The sequence below is a fragment of the Ctenopharyngodon idella genome, chromosome 5 (assembly GCF_019924925.1).
Source record: "Ctenopharyngodon idella isolate HZGC_01 chromosome 5, HZGC01, whole genome shotgun sequence".
Classification (NCBI taxonomy): Eukaryota; Metazoa; Chordata; class Actinopteri; order Cypriniformes; family Xenocyprididae; genus Ctenopharyngodon; species Ctenopharyngodon idella.
The window spans coordinates 43,704,248-43,717,574 of record NC_067224.1 but is presented as its reverse complement, the minus strand read 5'-3'; the positions used below and the strand labels follow the sequence as shown (position 1 = coordinate 43,717,574).

Genomic DNA, 13,327 nt, shown 5'->3' with positions numbered 1-13,327 from the left:
TTTTCTCACTTTTTGGAATGATATTCTTTATGAAACGTACAGCTGCCATCATAGATGTATAAACCTGGCATCATTCCGATTATATACAAATAAATTATTTTTAAATAAAAACACAGAGAATGTGGTGTTTGTTTTCTTTATTTATGTTTCGGGGGATAATGATGAACCTTGCTTTATAAATTGTATTTTAATTTTTAATAGGAATTTTATTGTTAATAGTAACTATTTTGTTGGCTATTGCTAAACCAACATGCTTATATTTGAACAATAACTAACCTGTCTAAAGACTATTTTCACATTTCTAAAGTGTTTTGAGTCTGTAGAGGTTTGTGTTTGTGATGGTCAAGACTGTTGGTGGTAACGCATTATAGTAACTTGAGTTATGTAATCAGATTACTTTTTTCAAGTAACTAGTAAAGTAACACATTACTTTTTCAATTTACAAAAAAAATATCTAAGTTACTTTGATTTCACATTTATTGACGGACAGCTCTCCTGTCCTCATGTTGAGAGAAATAAAGTGCCGAGGTGTTGTGTGTGCTGTGTGAACATGATAGTTATTGTAGTTCACTCTTTATTAACCATTGTCTTTGCTGCTGACCTTCAATGATCTAATTCAACCATACTAATAAGCAAAAATGACTTTAGATTAGATTTAGAAATAAGAGTGTTAAACTTCCTTCTCCTGTATTCTGTTCTTCTGTAATCCAGAATGGCAGCACAGCTGAAAGGTTTGTTTGAGCTGCGCCCTCTACTGTACAGGCGTAAATTTGCATTTCCTTCAGCCTGAGGCTTATTTATTTCACTTTTGGTGTGAAAGAGCCTTAACATTTGCCAAAAATAGAACTTTTTTTGTTGTTGTTATTAAAAAAACAAACAAGCAAGCCCTGCCCAGGTGAGAAAAAGTAACACAAAAGTAATGTAACACATTACTTCTCATAAAAAGTAACTCAATTAGTTAGTTTTTTAGGGAGTAACAGTATTGTAATACATTATTTTTAAAAGTAACTTTCCCCAACACAAGCATCACTAATACTATTGCTTTAGTGATCTAAGAAAATCATGTGTGTTGTTGGGAAGAGCTGTGCCATTTTAGATGTAGGGGCCTCATTTCTAAAATGTTGCGTAGAAACGGTCCTACATTTGATCTTACGATCATTTCTCAACGATGAGAAATAGAATAAACGTATGCACAGAAAATGCACGTACGCCTCTCTTTCAGATCTATAAATCGCAAATGATCTTGTAAACGACGTCTAATTAATGTAATTTACATATTAAAAAAATCACCAGTCATCGTCCAAATCCTTTAATTTAGAATGGTGAGCTGCCAGAATAGCTTAGATTTCCAAAAACTTTCAATACTCTGACAAGGAAAAGTGCGTATGTCTGCTCAGACACTGATATGGCGGTAAGCACTTTCATATGTCAAAGACCGTTTTTAGAAACATGAGTGCTGCCGTGGATTTATGTGTGTACGTTTTTCGCTTAAAAGTAAAAAGAATTTGAAATAATTTTGCAGCGATATACTCTTAATGAACATCCCAACGCTGTCCACACCGCTGAGAGCGACGTTTAGATGAATATGTGAATATGTGCTGCACTTTCCTCTCAATAACAAAATAAACACAACAAAAATGAGAAAACGGCAGTTCAGAAAGCATCTGATCATTCACCGTCGACAGATGAGGTCATTAAAATTACACTGTTATGATCGTTTGATTATAAAGTATATTTGAGACTATAGATTATATAGATCTGGCTGTGTGAGACTATAGTTTGAATGAATCCCTGTTCTGACACATTGACATTACTGTACAGAACGACTCTTTCAGCATTTTATCCTGAACATTGTATAAGCATTAGTTTCATGTGTCATTGAACAGAAGAGAGGATCTCGGGAGAGCGTGTAAACGACACATCCTTTGATTTTCAAGGCAAAAACGTCCTTTACATAAAAATCAGTCTACAGGCTTTCGTAGACAACAAAAAAAGTGATTAAATCATGACAATTCTTACATTTACATTTTTGTATATTTTAATTATTTAACGTTAATTTACCGTTTAGTTTTAGGTTTAGTTAACTATAACAACCCTCACATTTCTTTCACATTCATATTTTGCAAAGTTTCCTCAAACCCATTTGACTCTGAATGTTTAATGTGGTGGATGTAGCTGAAGAACGATTAAGGAAATGATGCAGATACATTATACGGTACATTCTTTATTGTTGCCCTGGACGTTCAGTGTTAATGGATGGTCTCATATTATTATTTCACTCCAGCAAAAGGGCTTGTGAGTAAAGCATATGCAGATGTGTTTATGTGAACGCCTTCGGGATGCCATGGCTCTCCGGTGTGAGCACCGTCAGGTTTCCTCTGGCGTCCTGGTCCTTCTCAATGGCCTCAAACAGAGATTTGAAGTTTCCAGCTCCAAAACCCTTGTGGATAAGAAGACATGGTAGAATCACAGGTTTGCATTCATATTGCATTCATATGATGGAGGAAAAAATGAGAATTAGACTAATATGTAAAAATATGTAATCAGCTGTCTGACTAGAGTACACTGAAAATAAAATTTGGTGTAGCATCTACACTGAACCAGTTTTCACTCAGAAATTGTTTGTCAATTTCACAAATAAATATAGCTGCGAACAGCAATTATCGGGGTTCAAGCGCTTTAAGGTCTTTAAGCAGTTACGCAAAACTGTAGCATGTAACAATCTCATTCATAGATGAAAAAGACCATTTACAGCCAATACAGGCACTTTACCAAAGGAAATATATGGTTTTTATAGCTTTTTAACAGGTATAGCGCCACCTATGGTCCAATCTCCATAAAAGTTGGCATGTTTCTTTAGAATCACATACTGCATGTGCTCACCTATTTTCATGAAGTTTTAAGTTTTCGTTTAGGATTTATAAGCTTTTGAGTGTATTTTGCCACACCCATTTTCTAAATGACCCTGTTATAGCTACACAAAGGGTAACGTTCAACTTTTTTTGATAATTATTGATCTACAGAGTCCAGAGAATTGTACTGCACTAGTTTGGTTCCGATCGGGCGAAAAACCTAGGACTAGTTCGCAAAAATAGGTTTTTTACATAATCGCAAATATTTAATGAATGATTTGCTTGACAGCATTGGTTCTTAAGGCAAAGTTGTTCAGCATGAGGAGATCTATCAAATTATATGAATATTGTGTGTATGTGTGAAACACCATGTGATTACAGAGGCGTAAAAATCGTTAGCGCCACCTAGTGGCCGATTTCTTTTAAATTTCTTACAGGCCTCTAGGACCATGAGTCGAACATGCCCACCGAGTTTTGTTCCGATCGGTCTCCATTAACCTTGTCTAATAGATGCTCAAACTTCATTGGCTGATGGCGGCCATGTTTTTCGAGATGTCTTCATAGACAATCATGGCTCCTTGGACAAAGACAATGCATGCCAGTTTTTAAGTCAATTGGACTAATGGTTGCGTAATATAGCTGTTTTCATGTTTTTTTTTTTTTCATGTTATAGCGCCATCAAGTGTACAATTGTACAATTTTCTCACTGTGACCAAAGATTGAGCTCATACATATGTTTGCTGAGTTTGGTGAAAATATCTCATTCTGTTCACGAGTTATAGCCATTTTAGTAAAAGTGGCTCCGCCCACTTAGAACATTTTGGCGCCCCTTAGTGACCGTGAATCGGAATTTCTACTTTTTTTTTTTATAACTTTTGATATTCAGTCGCCAGAGAACATTTCTGCACTGGTTTGGTTCCGATCGGGCGAAAAAGCCTAGGACTAGTTTGCAAAAGTAGGTTTTGGAAAACATTCAAAATGGTGGAAAATTTTTCGGGGCAGATATAAGTTTTGTTATAAGGTTTTGATATATGGATTCTCTTGTAAAAGCATTTTCTTGTAAAACCTTTTTACATCACTCTCCGTTAACAGTAAACCACAGTGTTTGGAGTCTAACTGTTGGAGTCATTGGGTTCATTTTCTTGCTCTGTTTAAACTTTTTAAGCACCACAAAGACAGTAAAGCCCTTTAATGAGGTTTAGACAGAAATGTCTTATCTTTAGGAATTTCCTTCACTTCACAAGCGTTAAAAATGCCCCTAATAAAACTATGGGCCTGTTCAAACAGGTTGTGAGAGCTCAGACTCAAACTCAATACTGTACTGTTTACTGTACCTCCATACAGACAAAAAATCTTGTCAAAACTTTTCACTGTTGCCAACAGCACTTGTTATGAGCACTTAACTGAATCCTGCTGATATATCAAAATACTTCTATACTCTCACTATTTCTTCTTATTTCCCTCCCTGTTGTAGCCTGTACTCTTCTAGACAATCTTTGAAACTTTGTATTTTTACCACTTCTCATTTTGTTGCCAAAACATTCCTCATACCTGTAAGACTTTTGTTCATCTTTATAACACAAATGAAGATCGTTTTGATGAAATCTGAAAGATTTCTGTCCCTCCATTGAAAGTCTATTCATCCAAAACTCTGACTTATCAAAGCGATATCGAGCGGTGCACAATGGCGATTCACGAGCAATAAGTCACTGGCTGCAGTTCCCTTAACAGCCACCGGTGTCGCCAATTACAAGAGTTTCTGAATTCTACATATGAAGAGTTCAGAAGCAAAAGCCGCTAAACGCCACCTCCGTCAAAAATGATATAATGATATTGAGCGAATGCTCTCCACACATAGTATGCATTCATCAAATACTTTAGCTTCAAATCCGCTAAATCCCAGCGTCAGCCCATGCAGAAATACCGGATCGTTGTCAGAAACCGCTAGACGCCACTTCCTTTTGTAAGCAAAATCCACCAAAGAACCAATCGGAAGAGGCGAATCGAGTCATATGATTTCAAGATGAATGATGGTGTGCGTATGAGCCGCTTTCAATTGCTGAGCTGCATGTTTTTGTCATGTTTTGTCCATCATCACAGTGGCAATGACAGGATTTCGCCACTCCATTGATATTGATTTATTATACAATCTTTTTATAAACGTTTTGAAGCGTCAAAGTTTCAGGTGAACAGACTTTCAGTGGAGGGACAGAAAAATATCTTCATTTGTGTTCCAAAGATGGACAAAAGTCTTATGGGTTTGGAATGACATGAGGGTGAGTATATGATGACAGAATTTTCATTTTTGGGTGAACTAGCCCTTTAATTAATTTAAAAAAAAAAGCATCTGTTAAATGTAAATGTAAATGCATGTTAATCTCAGACTCACAGAGTGGTTGTTCCTCTGGATGACCTCCAGGAAGAGCGTCGGTCTGTCCTGCACGGGTTTGGTGAAGATCTGTAGCAGGTAACCCTTATCGTCAAAGTCTACTAAGATTTTTAATTCCTGCATTGGATGAAAAAACAAAAGATTTCAATATGTGAAACATTCAAATATGTCCATTTATTGAACAAAACATCATCATCCAAACAGGAATCTTGGTTTCTCTGACCTGCAGGGTTTTGAGGTCCTCCTTCACCTTGATCTTGGCCGTCTTGAGTTTCTGCCGTAGGATTTCATAGTAGTTATCAGGTGCAGACAGGAACTCCATCCCTCGAGCTCGAAGGTTCACGATCTGATTCATCAGAAAAGAGTTCCATGTTTTCTATTTTACTTTATTTCGATCTAAAGTAACAGGAATTAAGTCATATTGAGAGGAGCCGTACAGCTTGGATGATGTTGGACGTGTTCAGGGCTATATGCTGCACTCCGGGTCCTCCGTTGTAGTCAATATACTCCTTTACAAATGAAAAAAAGAGAATTATTGCAGTAATATGGACACTTACTACAGATTTCAAATTGTTGAATGTTTTAGTTAAAGGCGAAGTGTGTACCAGTAGTGGTGGCAACCAACTCCACCTGCCTAGATCTGCTACAGGATTTATGTCATTTACAACAGTAATATATGTTTATAGTTAGAATTACAACTGATAATAATAATAATAAATATAGCTGCAAGCAGCCATTAAGGGGCCAAGCACAAAGAAGTAAGCAAAAACTAAAATCATAAATAAAATATAGCATTTGATTTCATATACTTTATTGTAGTTAAGTGGCAATTTAATTTTTTGTACAGTTTTAGCGCCACCAACAGGCGCAATCCCGCCACTTTTTTATGTGTCTTCAGAGTGTGCCCATAAATGTGTCAAATTTGGTGAAAATATCTCATTTCGTTTAGATATAGACGTACATAAAAAATGACCCATGTACAACTTTGACTGCAATTTTTTTTTGCCACTTGTTATCAAAATTTTGTTATTTGGGCTTTAACATGTAGCCAACGACCTATGTTTCCAAATTTCCTACGGTGGTTTCGTCTCGATTGGACTAACGGTTTTAAAGATATTCGCGAACATTGTTCTAACATTAAATCGCAACGTTGCACAAACCATTAGGCAAAACTTAGCACGTTAGATATTGTTGGCAAGGATTCAGGAATCTCACATGAAAATAAGTCAACCGCATCAAAAGTTATGAGCATATGAATATTTAATTTCACCACTAGGTGGTGCTGTCTCGAAACTTCTCAGGCTCCTTCAGGGCATTGTGCTGGTGACCCACACCGAGTTTCGTAATGATACACTAATGCGTTAAAAAGTACAGCACTTTGTTACAAAATGCAAAATGGCTGACGCTCAAAATGGCTGATATGATCATTCAACTCGGCATGCTGCTCTGAATCTAACAAGACCAGTTTTATTTTTTTTTTGTCCAAACCATTTGGAAGTTATAAGCAAAAAGATCCATTTTTGCTATCTCCGGACCAGTAGGTGGCGCTGTACTGAAACGCAGCATGTAGCCTCAGGTCATGCTTGTGATGACATGTACCAGGATTGGTCAGAATACGCTAGAACATTGCAGAGATACAGCCTCGCGTCCGATTTGGCGTGCTCTTCTTCGAATTTGTTTGCGTTTTATTCGAGAATGCGTAGTCTGAAGATGATCTGATTTGATTTTCATGAAAATTGGAGCATTCGTCTAGGAGGAGTTCGAAAAAGTAGTTTTTTTGGCGGGAAAATTTGGCGGGAAAAGTTTCACATTGAATCTTTATTTTATTCCTAACCCTTATGGGTTCAAAAGTTATTAGCGTAAACATGAGTGAAATTTTGGACAAGTGGTGGCGCTAGAGAGTTTGATCTAGAGACACCAAATTTGCTGTAGTTAATGTTGGGACTCTCCTCTATCAGTGTGCCATTTTCATAACTTTCCCGCAAGCAGTTTTATGGGCTGCCATACACTCCCAGAGCGGAAGAAGAAGAATGCCGACGGATACAATAGGCACCAATAGGTGGAAATATTAACTTAAAATCTCAGGGGAACAAGTAAATATTTTACATCTAAGGTGTTCGGCTGACAAAAAAATTTTGGAATCCCTGACTTAAATCAATAAAAACTGAAATATATGCACGAAGTTGGATGATTTTTAGGGATCTGCTGGAAGAACCTGGATTTGTGATTTCTTTTTCCCGATTGCTGGTTCATTAATGGGCATCTTGATGGTTTCCTCATAATTCGTTACTACGATGGATCTGAGAGCGCTGTACTCGGTGTGGATCTGTTTATCATCGATGGACCAGAACCGGTGGAACAGCAGACACTTCTGATACCTGCAGAGAAAGAGACGGAGAGAGAATGTGTTATTTTGCACATGACATTTCCACCAATTTGTCTTATTGATTTGTTTGTTGGGTGTGTGACCCTCACCAGTCCGATACTGGCACCATTTTATCATCTGGCTGGTTTCCCACAATGTGGTCGATGAAGCTTAAATGTCCCGGTGGCCTGTTGCCAGAGAGAGAAAACCATGAGGATAAAGTTGTTTGTGAGAAGTTTCACGTTTTTAAGAGGCCTGCAACTGAACATGTGTCATGCAGTATGTTTCTGGCCTATATTTGTACTTGAACATACATGTACGCTCACGTTATAAAAACATTGTTTCTGAATGTTCTTTGGAACATTCAAAACATTTTTTCTTGGTTATGCAAACGTTAAGGGAACATTCCATTTTGCAAACATTACGGGAATGTTACTTTTGAACATTCTCTGAACATTCTGAAACAAGTAGTAAAATGTTAGGCGAACATCCAACTGAAACATTCACTAAAAAAACGTTTACACGTATACACAATGTTTTTGCGCTAACATTTTGATAACATTACTGAAGACCAGATAACTTTGAATGAACGTTTTATCAACGTCACTGGAAGAATGTTTGTTCAGAACGTTAGCTGAAGCTCTGAGAATGATCCCTGTTAGCTGGATTCACAGTAAAATCACTCACAGTTTAGGTAACAGAGAGTCTCTGAACAGCGGCTCCTGGTATCCTGGCAGAAACAAACCTTTATACGCTCCCAAGTACTCAACAAACGTGTGTGTCGTGTCTCCATACTGCAAAACACAACATCAGGTATATCATAAGTATGCGCAAAGTTCAAGCTTTAAAGTAAGTGTATGTCTGTAAAAACGCATGTTGGCTTTCTCTCTGACTTACAGTTTGAATTACGGCGTATTTGACTTTGCCGCCTGAATCCTGCTCCACCCACGGCTCTCTGACGATCACCGCTCCTCTCTCTTTGGCTTTCTGGGAACACAAACACACATTTATTCCAATTAAGTCCCCTTCAAGGTAAATCAGTTCACTCCATGCAGTAATTTTTTAGGTGATGGTTGTGTTCAGAATGAAATACTAACTTACTGTTAACTGAATATACTGTATGCTTAGTGCAAAAGTGTGCTTTATTAAAGGATACATTTGTTTTTATCTTATTCCATGTTTTTGAGATATTTTTTTTTTGCATTTTTTTCACACCGTTTTAACCCTCAAATTCTCATTATTGTAATGCAAAAAAACTGTTCACCTTAAAATTTGATTAATTGTTATGGAAATAATGCCTACTTAAGTGCAATAGTATGTTTAAAAAATGTATCCTTGCATAATGCATACTACTGCATTATGAGTGGCATCCAGTTATCTTTTTGAAAATAAATGCATGTTTTTAACTTGTTAGTGTCCCACTGTACCGCCTGCAGTACACATACCTTTCAAAAGAGACCAGAACCATGCATATACTCCAAATGGTTCAAGAACAGCATGCAATTTACTAGGCGTTTTAGGCAAATTTTACAGGAATTATAAGGGGTTAATTTCATTTTCATGACTTAACTTTAGGTTAATGTCTTAACTTTTGACAGTCTGATCAAAACAGACATTTCAAAAATAAGTTGTTAATTTGTCTTTTTTTTTTGTGGAGAATATTGTTTTAATTGATAATGAGGTTATAGTTCTTTCCTGGTTTCTCAAAATCACTTTCAGTTATGTTAGTCTTTTGTAGAAATCCCCTTTGCTAAGAAAAGGCAGTTCCTTAATGGCATCATCTAAAAGTGACATCATTTTGGAGGGAAAACAACAGCACAAACATCAGTAAGTATTAGCCATAGGTCTGATGAACTCACAGTTTTGATTATATACACTGCAGGAATAGTAAGAGTGACATGGTAGTATGAAAACAGAGACAAGCACACTTGACCTATTATTTGATCTGACTGAAAAAGGATAAAAAAATAGATTAAAAAAAAAACTTTTATTTTGAGATGATAACTAGACACCCTCACTGAATTAAATATGCAACATTATGAATATTATTATGCCAATAATGTAGCAAACTGGACACTGTACAACATATAGTATTATATTCTGAACACAGCCACTAACATACAGGATAAAACAGCTGATTTACCTTGACTAAAAAGTCACAGTCCTCCACCTGAAATGCGATGTCTTTCACTCCATCTCCATGTTTCATAAGATGCTCCCCCATTTCTGTGGAGGAAGAGGCTGGTGAGCACTTTTGGTCTTTTCTTGATTTTCTCTACATAAATTTGTTAAATATATATATGCATTGTGATATTATTTTCAGTTAAACCCATTTTAACCCTCAAAATTCTCAAAAAAAAAAAAAAAATCCTGCTGCTAACCTTATTATTAATTGTCATGGAAATTATAATGCAAAATCATAATGCAAAACAATCTTAATAGTTTGTAATTCTCATTTTCTTAATGAAAAATGAAATGCATTAAGCTTTTTTTTTATTATTATTTTTACATGGCCTGGACAGATTTTCTTCACACTAGAATGTTTAAAAAATAAAGGAAATGGTTCATACCCTCATTTCCAGGGTTCAGAGCAGACTCGAAGACAAATATTATCTGTGAAAAGAACAAATACTTTTGAAATGAATGTGCAGTTTGAATTTTAAAACCCTCTAATGCTCTACGGTCATTTTTGACGGGGAAAATTTTACGGTTTGGTTTTTTAAGAATTTTTTACTTCATCGGAATGGTACGAAACTTGGTAAAGGTTTTGGCACTTGCTATATAAACACACACAAAAAAAATCATGGACATGATTCGAAACTGTTAAATGGTCCTGAAAAAACTAGTCACATTTGCGCTCCTCACCGCATTGGAAGTGAATGGGAAGCTAATTTCATGTAGTGGAAGCGTTTGGTACTGCGGCCAAACAAAATCTTACTGAAAGCTCATTTTTTGAGATATCAACCTCAAATTTGGAACACAGATTTTCTTGCAGTTTTTGAGTAAAACATGTTTTGGGAAATATATATATTTCATATAAAAATTTAAAATAGTATTTTGGTGCATCAACTTTTTTTTTTAAGTTCACTCTTTTCACTTCCACAATAATCTGCCAAGTGTCTTCTTTAAAAAAACAAACAAACTGAAGTCTGTGCTCCAAAGTATTCAAGATTTACCACACTTTAAGTTCAGGTCTATGCACAAAAGTGAATAAATGGATTATAACTACTGCATAAATATAATTTAGTAGCATAAAATCCCCTAAAAATACAATATATTTAATATAAAACATTGTCAAACTAAAATCCAGAGATTTATAGAAGGTCCTTTATGTGTGATGTGTGTGTAGTTCAAATGCTGTGTTGTGTGTGCTGTCATGTCATTCATCCTCACACACACACCTTGTCCTGTCTGATGGCATGAGACACCACCTCCCTGCTGCCCGTCTCCAGACCCTTATACGCCAATGGCTCGAAGCCAAACTTATCGCAGTAGAACACCGCGGCCTAGATGAACGAGAAAAAGGACAATGGTAAAAGTGGTAAAGTAATGGGGAGGAAAGAGGAAAAAGGAAAGTAAAGTATTGTGCTTTTACACATTACTTTACTTTCCCCAACACTACTAGTGATAAAGTATGTTTATGAGCTATTTAAGTCATAAAATTTCATTAAAAAAATAATTAAAACTGAATCCATAAAATGATCCCATTTTGGAACCCCTAAAAGGTTCTAAATATGAAGCACCTGACGGAAACTTATAAGGTTCTATATAGAACCTTTTCTAAGAATGTAACAAGACAAAATATACTGTAAGTGGTACAAAATTAGCACAAACTATAGGTCAACTGTGTTAATATGTAAACCTATTTCACAGATCAGACGAGATGAACTATTGCATCACTCTTAGATTAAGATCACATTATTGATTACATCTTCAGAGAAGAGTTCATCATCTGCGTTAGGACTTATTTCAGTATGTTTCTCTGATCCTCTATGCTCTCCATACAACAAATATTAAAGTATATACAATATTATACTTTAGTTGAATTTCATGCCACTTTAAAACAAGTGAAAGCTACTTTGTTACAAATTGTGCCAACAAATGTATATTCATATTATGAAATGCTTTCATTTAAACCTTTGAGCCTCAAAGCATCTTTACTAAGATATCCGACACAAAACTATCTTATTTTATTAAGAGAAAGTGCAAAATGATCATGTTTTAATTTCAAATCACTGTAAACCATCAAAATACAGTCATTACTGCTGTATTTAAACAGACTGATGATATTTTAGTATCATTGAGATCCTTTTTTTAATATGTTGAATTAATATAGTTTATCCAAATTTATTTTAATTTTAGTTAAAGCTTTAGTCATTTAGTTGGGTGTTTTTTTTTCTTTTCATTTTATTAATTGTTTTTATTTTATTTGTAGTTATTTTAGTAAATCAAGTTAAAGTAAATGTATTTATGGTTTAAGTTTTATAACTATAAATGGTTTTTATACTATAACGATATATGGTTTTAGTTTTATAACTATGATAATCCTGAAACAGATTCGACTCACCTGTTTGGCGTTTCCTACCCAGAACTTCACATGGTGAAACTTTAAAAATTTCCCTTTCTCTGGCTGCAACAGAAAAAAAAAACAAAAAAAACAGAGAAAACCATGAAATATAATATATTTACCAAAATAAGCTTTTACATAGTTTTGTTATAGTTTAAAATCAACTGTCATGTTACCTTCTCTCCTTTGTCAGTGTATGAAGTCTAAAGAGAGAACAGAGATCATTTAATGAGTTTTCAGACAATTATACGTTCATACAAACATTCTGAAATAGAACTTTCTCCAGACTGAAAGACGTCTTTTGACTTCACACTGCCTGTATCTTAACTTTAATAAAACATTCAGAAAATTAACTTCAGAAGACTTTATGACAAGACAATATGCACTTTTAAAGTTTAAGGTTTTTATTGGCATTGATGATTCCATGAAGAACCTTTAACATCCATGGAATCTTTCTAGTGGAAAAAGATTATTTAAAAAGTTCTTCACTCTGAGAAACAAAATAGTTCTTAATTGCATCACTTTATTTTTAAGAGTGCACACAGACTGAAAATTAGTATTAAAATGCTAATATAACTGATAGCACACATTTCTGCACCACAGTTTTATGACCATAAATGAATGAAAATATGATCAAAGTTTGCTTACCATGTTGAAGTCATCGGTGGGGTTTGGCGGTCAGAAGAGCTCTCGTGCGCACTGACCTGCTGTTTTATGTGCGCTGGTGACTGGAGCTCGGGTTCAACACCCCTTCAGTCTCATCCAGCCAAAAGCGCGTTTGCACACACACCCTCTCACAGCGGGTCAGCAGCCGGCGCGCACATCTGTATTGCTTAACGGAAGTAAATAGTTTGATGTATTTTATCTGCTAGCACAAACAAACTGTGACACTTAGAGTGATGTTCAACTTCCCCTTAAAGGATTAGTTCACCAAAAAATGAAATTTCTGTCATACTCACCCTCATGTCGTTCCACACCCGTAAGACTTTCGTTCATCTTCGGAACACAAATTAAGATATTTTTGATGAAATCCGAGAGGGTTTTTTATCCTCAGCAATGAAATTGCCACATTCAAGGTCCGGAAATGTAGTTAAAACATTGTTAAGATAGTCAACGTGAGAGGTTCAACCTTAATGTTATGAAGTGATGAGAAT

The 13,327-nt window shown here is 35.6% G+C and overlaps 1 protein-coding gene across 1 annotated transcript; it reads right to left on the bottom strand.

Moving 5' to 3' along the window:
* Nucleotides 1-2,204: 2,204 nt before the first annotated feature.
* On the bottom strand, nt 2,205-12,962 carry hpda (4-hydroxyphenylpyruvate dioxygenase a). The gene is made up of 14 exons (XM_051894700.1): nt 12,822-12,962; nt 12,350-12,376; nt 12,174-12,236; nt 11,008-11,112; nt 10,177-10,219; nt 9,750-9,832; nt 8,504-8,593; nt 8,294-8,400; nt 7,717-7,794; nt 7,457-7,619; nt 5,679-5,750; nt 5,465-5,587; nt 5,242-5,358; nt 2,205-2,440 (listed from the first exon to the last, which is right to left on the bottom strand). Exons 1-14 carry the CDS (start codon nt 12,822-12,824, stop codon nt 2,321-2,323), a joined length of 1,194 nt encoding a protein of 397 aa, XP_051750660.1. The 5' UTR covers nt 12,825-12,962; the 3' UTR covers nt 2,205-2,320.
* Nucleotides 12,963-13,327: the final 365 nt, after the last annotated feature.